Raw genomic sequence first — 7,938 nt, 5'->3', positions numbered from 1 at the left:
GCAGATGGAAAGCCGGGTGCCTGCCGAACAGCCAGGGAGAAGGCGCTTCCCCCCCTGCCCTCCCCAAAGGTCACCAGTAAATAACAGCTGCACATCAACGATTAATAGTTTTGCAAATGATTTGCCTTGTAAGAAAGATGCTCGAGCAGCAGCTCAGAGATGGGGATCATGGCTTGGGGATGCAGCCCAGCCTGGCATCCAGCACAACTTGGCTGCATGGGGTAAAATGGGGACTTCGGTCATTGTCTGGCTGCAGGGATATGGATGGTGTTTGCTGGGATGGCCCTGAAGCTCTGCCAGATGATGGTACTGGCTACAACCCCTTTCCAGAAGGAACATGAGGTCAGCAATGATTCAATTGACCATGTGGCTCTGGCTATTGGTGCCCTGGCTGCCAACTTGGAAGGACCAGCAAGAGCTGGAGAGAGGGCTGGATGGACAAAAACTCAGGAAGGGGGAAGAAATTGAATGAAAGGGGAAAGACACTGTGTGTGTGTGCACAGAGGGAAGCATCAGGAAGAGACGCTCTGAAGTCAGAGAAATGAAAAAGCCATAGGGAGAAAAGTTACAGAGGGAAGAAAATAGCAGCAGGGAGAAAAGCAGGAGGAAGAGGGGGGTAAAAAAAAAGTACTCAGTCACTACTGACTAATGTAGGGCAGGCTATCAGGGGCTAGTGAGAGTGACAAAATTTCCCAGCCTTTTCTTTTTTCGTCATTAACAGATGGAGCCGTGCATGAAAGCAGGGACGTAGGCTCCAAACCCGCAGCTCGAGCAATCAAAGCGTGCGGCAGACAGGAGCGTGCCAGCCTCCGCGGTAGCCAGGCGGCCTGAAAGGATGAGAAAAGCTCTTGGAGCACACGGGATGTGGCCACAGAGGCAAAGGCAACATCATCCCACCTGTGCTGCCTCCTGCCAATGCAGCCAGCTCAGCTTGGGTAGAAACGCAGGCAGCCTCAGGTGGGAATTATCCCTGCCAGGGGGATGAGAATTAACCTTTCCACTTCCCTTCCCTCCTGCCATCTCTACCCTGCCTTTCATCCAGTGGATCCCCAAGACCCCTTCCAAAAAAAAAAAAAAACCAAAAAAAAAAAAAAAAAAAAAAAAAAAAGCAAAAGAGCTAAAGCCCCTTTCCCATTGTCTAATCCCTCCATTTTGCAAAGACCAAAGGTAGGATGCTCTTTTTTCCCTTCCCAGAGAGGTTTTGCTCACTGCCAGAGCGTCCTCAGTGCTGCCGGAGCAAGCTGGCAGCGAGAGCTGGCATTAGGTCAGGGCTGGCAGATGTCCCCAGCACAACCTCTCCTTTCTTGATGGGTTTTGCTTTTCCAGGTTGGTTTTCCCCACAGAACCTGTGGGTTTGCCCTGGCAGACCCTGCTGGCAGCTCTTGCAGACCTTGGGGCATAACAACTTCCGTTTTATTTGTAGCCTGAGCATGTTGCTGCCCAGAGTGGGTACATTTGTGCTCACACCAATGCCATCTTCTTGCTTTTCCTCTCCCTGCTGTTCCCATCCGCCAAGGTTGCATCCTGCCTAGCCAAACCTGACTTTCTTCCAGCTTTCCCCTCCCTCTGTTGTTTATGATGGATAGCAAAGATTAGGAGTGACATAGGCAGGCATCCCTCCCCTTCAGCTTTGTGTGCATGATTATTAGGTCCTGTCCAGCCTGGAGAAGCTGGATGTAAGGAAGAAGAAAAAGCAGGAAGCTACAATCACAGATAAGCATGCTGACCACCTCCAGGCCAGCTCTGAGGCTGGAGGGAGGCTGTTCAGATCAACAGGGATGGTATCCCCCCTGTTCTGCCAGCACAAGCCATGAGAATATCCAGGGCTGAAGTAGTAGTAGTCTCCAAGGCTGCTCCAGCACCTCTGGGAAGGTCTGGCAACACAGAGAAGGTGGTCGTCATCTTTCAGAGCCCATGGCAGAGACACTAGCGTGCTAAGAACACGGGGAAAGAAGAGGGTTCCTATTTACAGGGAAACCCCAGGAGAATGGCAAAGGGTCACCTTCTCCTTTCCAGACTGCTTTTCTTCCAGCTGGGGTGGGGTCTCCCAGTAAGGTGGGATCTGGCGGCTTTGCAGTGTGCAGTAGCAGCTGGGAGCATCTTCACCAGCTGCAGTGTTGGATTTGCCATGGGAAGAGTTTTGGTCTGAGTGTTAACCCTGATGGGACAAGACAGGCTTGATGTCCCCAGGTGATGGTTCGTGCCTTGAGGACCAGAGACACAACAGCCTGGCACAAGTCCCACTTTTCCCTGGCATCCTGTTGGCCTGGGAGAGGTTGGCTTATGGAGAGCTACCTGGCACATGTGCACACACCCCCACACTCTGGCTGAGCTGGGCTAAGAGGATTACAGCCCCATTAGTGATGTTAATGTGCTGGCTATAGGTTAGCAGCCTCACGAGCAGCAGGAGTGGCCGGGAGCTCTGAGGTCCTTCCCGCATCATTTCCTCATCGTGGGAGGCTGCCTGCAGGAGCAGAGCCAAGGGATGACCCAAACATCCCATCCTTGCTCTGCCTCTGAAGCAGCAGAAAGTCATTAAGAGCAGCCAAGCTTCGTTTCGCAGTAATGAACTCAATGGGGGCTCTGAGAGGGGAGGTACCAAGTCAGCCGGAGGCTCTTGGAGAAGACCCCAGTGCGGATATGGGACTGTCATCCCAGCACTACCTGTAGTGCTGCAGGCTGGGCATGTCCTTATTTAAACTCTTATAGAGACACTGTGCTGAATTTTCTCTTTTGTCCCTCCTGTTCCCTCCATCGTGTCTGCCACCAAATGCAGCAGGAGCTGCCAGCCCGCACCAATGGCTCAGCACCCACTGCCCCGGCACTTGCCCGTGATGCCCTCCACACCAAGATGGAGCAGCTGGAGGAGCAGCTCCTTTCCAAGATCCTGACCCTGCAGAAGGAGCGCCAAGCCGCCAGCACTGACCGCAGCCAGCAGCAGCACAACATCGAGAAGGAGCTGAACTCCCTCCAGAACCGGGTGACGGAGCTGGAGCACGGTGAGTCCTGCCCCGCGGGGATGGAGGTGGGGTGGGGGGTTCCTACCCCGAGGTACATCGCCAGGAGAGCCCCAGGACAGGTCACCCTCATCCCCGTTACAGGTGCTGACCTTCCTCTCTCCTCCCCACCCTTGTTATGTAGGACCACTGGGCTACAGCCCTCCTGATGCCTTCAAGGTGACCATCCCAGTGCAGAACAACTACATGTACGCCCGTATGAAGAAGAGCCTGCCGGAGCTCTACGCCTTCACCATCTGCATGTGGCTGAAGTCCAAGGCCCTGGCAGGAATTGGCACCCCGTTCTCCTACTCTGTCCAGAGCCAAGCCAACGAGATCGTGCTGTTGGAGTGGGGCTCCAACCCCCTGGAGCTGCTCATCAATGACAAGGTCAGCCCAGTTGCAGGAGGGGCAGGAGAGAAAACCCTGTCCTCATCTTCCCTGCTTCAGTCACCCTAGGAAATTATATTCCCAGGGTCACTGGTGTGGGGGAGCTGGGAGGAAGGGGCCCTAAGCTTGTGGTGGGAGGCAGGAGGATGGGGAGGATGGCTCTTTGGGGTGAGTTTTGAGAGGGAGAAGCAGCACATCTGGATGTCTGTAGATTTTGGGATGCCACCACCATGGGGGTGCACTGCTTGCTCTGTGAGGGGCTGGGGAGACCCTGGGGTTCCCCAGCAGTCCTACCAAGCACTGGGATCTTGCTCTTCTCTCAAAGGTTGCCCAGCTGCCACTGAGTCTGAAGGACAAGGCCTGGCACCACATCTGCGTGGCATGGACCACCCGGGATGGCAAGTGGTCGGCGTATCAGGATGGTGAACAGCGGGGTGCCGGCGAGAACCTGGCCTCCTGGCACGCCATCAGGCCTCAGGGTGTCGTCATCCTGGGTCAGGAGCAGGTATGTTCCAGAGCTGCCAGTTAGCATCACTCTAGTGGGAGCTGGCTGGGGGGAAAAGCCCCTAAATGGGGTGAGGGCAGGGGGCAGCATGGGCAGGAGTGCTCAGCAGGGCGTTGGCTCTCCTGCCTGTTCATCCGACCTCCAGGCTGGCCATGTGTGCTCACTGCCTTCTCTTCCCTCTCCCTATCCCTTTGGCCTCCCTGCTTTGTCTTCTTGAATCTCTTCCATGCATCCATCCCCTCCCCTCCTTGCCATCAAGCACCTTGCTCTGCTTCTCCCCAAACCTCTCCCTCTCCCCCTTGCCCTGTTTGCCCACTGGATGCATGTTCCTCCTCTTCTCTCCATCCCTGTCCAATCACCTCTCCTGCTCTTTCCCAGGACACCCTGGGGGGCCGCTTTGATGCCACACAGGCCTTCGTGGGAGAGCTGGCACAGTTTGGCGTGTGGGACCACATGCTGGCACCAGCAGAGATCCTGGGCTTGGCTAACTGCAGCTCCCACCTCCAAGGGAATGTGATCCAGTGGGATGACCAGGCGGTGGAGGTCTTTGGAGGCGCCAGCAAGGCGGGCTTCGCTGCCTGCGAGGAAGGGAGGAAGGCATGAGTGGCCCCCAGCCCTCTCCCCAGCACCAAGGAGCCCGGTGGTAGCCCCAAAGCAGGGAGCCCCTTTCTCCCCTCCCAGACAGACCAGTAAGCCTTGCTGGGGCAATGCCTGAGCCCCTGTGCTGGTGCCCCAGGAGGGAGAGGGGCCCCTGGAAGCCTCCCTGTTGTCCCTGTGCTGGTGCTGTGGCTTGTCCTCGTTCCTGGCAGGCTGGCTCCTGAGTCTCATCTCGCCCCACTTCTGTTTTGGGTGGACCTCGCTGTACCTGCAGCTGTCCTTGGTACGGTGAGGGTCCTCACCTTGTCAGACCTAACAGGGAGTGGGAAGGAGAACGCCATCTACTTCGAGTGCAGTCCAGCCTCAGTGGGGTGCCAGGGTACAGGCATCACCTGAACACATCCCCTTTCCTTATTTATTTCTAGCAACCTCACTGTCTGGGTTTATGAGCCTGCATTCCAGGATCTCACCTCCAGCCCCATCCTTCTCCTGCTGCCCTGGTTTTTTAAATGTGGCCCCAGGGAAGCTGAAGGAGAATGGCAGAGAGTCAGTGGGACAGCACTTACCCCCCTGCATCCTTTTCCCTGCCTCTGTTGCCTGTTTGGGCAGGGCTGCTGGAGGGGAGCCAGGCTTCTGAGGCTGAGGGAAGGGAGCACTCCCCACCACCTCCAGGCTGGGGCATGGGTCAGCCACCAAGGGAATGGGGGGAAAGGGGCAAAGCATCTCCCCCAGCGCTGGCCGAGGGGGAAAGAGCGCAGCACTGCCAAGGGAGCAAAAGCAAGAAAAAGAGAGACAGAGGATGGTGGTGGTCAGAGGAGCCCTGCCATCCATCCCCCAGTCTTTTGGTACTGGATTGAGCTACTGCCCTTGGTTCCACCCCAGTCCCCTTCTTTTGCTGCTCCTTGCCAGGAACAGGGCTGCCACTGGCCTTGGAAGTGGGAGGGTGAGAGAGCGGGCTGGTGTTTTCCCTGTGGAGTGCCTGAGAATACGCTGTTTCCACATTGTGTGGTCACCAACATCTCGATATGTGAGTGTGTGTATGTGCACGTGTGTGTCTCTGGGGGTGGGGTGGGAGGGTTATTTCGGGGCTCTCATGGTTGCTCAATGCAGTGTTCAGCTTCCAGTGTTCCCCCCTACCCCAAGTCCCACTTTGGGTGACAGCTGCCCCCACCCCTGGGGGAGGCGAAGCTGGCAGAAGGGACAGCCCTGCCACCCCGCATCCCCCTGCCCAGGGTCTCTGCCAGTGCTGAGATGCTGGGGTGGCTCAGCCCACTGGTGGGGGACATGGTGGGGATGGGGAGCAGCCCTTGTGCCAAGTGGGAACACTGTGACCTTCGTGCACCCTGAGGAGCTGCCCCCTCTCCCTCGCTCGCTCGCGCGCTTTCTCTAATGCACGTTCGTGAAAAGGGCCCCTGACGTGCAGCCGTGTTGGGACATTTCTTTTGTAAAGCTGATGGTGAACAATAAACGTGATGTTTTCTGTTCGAGCCTCCTGTGCAGCACGAGGTTGCTGGGGGGATGGAGGGGACTGGCCAGCCCAAGCTGAGGTGACCTTCCCCAGGGTGCTTAGGGTTGCATCACTGAAGGGAGTTCGCCGGGCTTATCGCTGACATTACAGGAATATCATCACAAGGGTTTGGTATTGTTGCCCCGGGGGGGGCAGGGGGGTGGTGTCACAGTCTGGCCACCTCTGATCTACTCCACTGCAGAGCAGTATGGGGTACAGGCTGCTGTTGTGGGGCATGAGGGCTGGGGAAACACCTCTGATGGGGGAGGAGGAACCCTCATCCTGACAACAGGGAAGCAGAAGCGAGTGAGAAATCGTGGCCTCTGAGATAGCAAGGAACTCACATTGAGTATAAATCTAATTAAGTACTAGTAATGAGTTTCTGATCTAGCTAGGCACACAATGGTTCAGGCATGGCTCTTGGAGCTCCTATTGTAGAACAATTTGTGACCAGGTCTGCATGGTGCTTTTGCCCCTCAGTGGGTCCTGCTCCTCCTAGGAAAGGCACAGCCTCATCAGTAGTTGGGGAAAACAGAGCACAAAGCCAGAGGACTGAGTTTTCCCCATTGCTGGCATGCTGGTGGGATCTCCTCTCTGAGTCAGAGCTGGCCCCCCCACTTCTGCTTCTGGAGGTTATTTAATGCCATAAAAGAAAGCCTGACACTCCCACCTTCAGCACATCTCCACAAAGTTGGGGGCTTTTTTTTAAGAAAAAGTATGTACTTCAGCTGGAGGCTCACACCCCCGTTACTGAGAGGAGAGGGTTCAACAGGTGACATCTGCTCATGTGCCCAAGTAACAGCAGCATAATTAAGAAGGACAGCATTTTTAGAGGGAGAAATATTAAAAAACATTGCTGGGATCATAAACTCAGAGGTTAAATGGAGGGGAAACTGGTCCAGAAGCCCCTTCCATCAAAACTGCAGAAGCACTGTGAGAGGGCTCTTGGGGCTTCTGGCCAAGGCAGGAGAAATATAAGAGGATGAACAAGGATGGAAACAGCCTGGCTGCTGATGTAGGCTATTGGCATAACACCCATCTCCTCCGGAGCCCGGAAACCCAGCCCACGTTGAAATTGTGTGTAAATCCTCTCCAGAAGAGCAGAAACAAAGGGGATGCCAGGAGATGCTTGATCAGGGCCTTTGGTGCTGCCCTCCTCATCCCTGCCAAATGATGCTGGCATGATCCCCATCCAGCCATGCTCCTGGGATGTGGATCTGTCTCTTCTGGAACAGGAGAATGGGGGGAGCCCGACGGCACAGCTTCTGCAGGGTGAGCTCCTCTCCCCCAGAGGTTCACAGCCAGTTAGGCAGACCTAGGGACACACAGGAAAACTTGATAGAATTTTCCTAAACCTTTTAAAAGCTTCTAGCAAATTCCTATACATAAGGTTGTTCAGGAAACAAAGGCATTATGGAGAGATTAGAAACTGGTTGGGAGACACAAATGAAGAGTAGAAATAAATATTTGATCTCCATCCTGCCCTGGCTCTCTGCAGGAAGCAATGTATGCTTCATGCCTGTCTGAGGAGGAGAAGAGCAAGATGAGACCATTTCTTTTCGGTAAGCCGAGCCTTGCAAGAGCTGCAAACCTGCAACAGGGCTTAAAAGGTAGAGGAGATGACAAATCAATAGTGTTGCTGGCTGCAAGGAGTAATTACAATGACTTACACATATTGCTTGCTTCTAAATTAACCAGGAGCACTCAGGAGATGCCCCGCGTCTCTCTAAGGGCAGCTGGCTGGAAAACAACCTGTTGTGCACAGAAGAGATGAGGAACAACGAAGTCAGCCTTGGGGGGGGAGAGGGGGGAAAGAGAAGGAAATTTTTAACAATGGTGCAGAGCAGAAGGTTTTGTGGTTGTGGTAGGTGCTGCTGCTGGTTGGTTGTGTTGTGTCTGGATGTCCAGGATGGGGGGAAAAGGTGGAGGGCACCCAAGAGGTG

General features: G+C 55.0%; 1 protein-coding gene across 1 annotated transcript in view; it reads left to right on the top strand.

Moving 5' to 3' along the window:
- NPTXR (neuronal pentraxin receptor) overlaps positions 1–5,975 on the top strand; it is a 9,888-nt gene extending 3,913 nt beyond the window's left edge. The window contains exons 2-5 of the mRNA XM_008636616.2: positions 2,777–2,999; positions 3,142–3,386; positions 3,712–3,891; positions 4,270–5,975. Of these exons, the coding sequence (XP_008634838.1) occupies positions 2,777–2,999; positions 3,142–3,386; positions 3,712–3,891; positions 4,270–4,494 (873 nt within the window). The 3' untranslated portion in view covers positions 4,495–5,975. The remainder of the gene's footprint in view (positions 1–2,776; positions 3,000–3,141; positions 3,387–3,711; positions 3,892–4,269) is intronic.
- The last annotated feature ends 1,963 nt before the right edge of the window (positions 5,976–7,938 follow it).

Source organism: Corvus brachyrhynchos, unplaced genomic scaffold, assembly GCF_000691975.1.
Source record: "Corvus brachyrhynchos isolate BGI_N302 unplaced genomic scaffold, ASM69197v1 scaffold56, whole genome shotgun sequence".
NCBI classification, from domain to species: Eukaryota; Metazoa; Chordata; class Aves; order Passeriformes; family Corvidae; genus Corvus; species Corvus brachyrhynchos.
The sequence above is the reverse complement of the archived record's forward strand: the minus strand, read 5'-3'. Positions and strand labels throughout refer to the sequence as shown.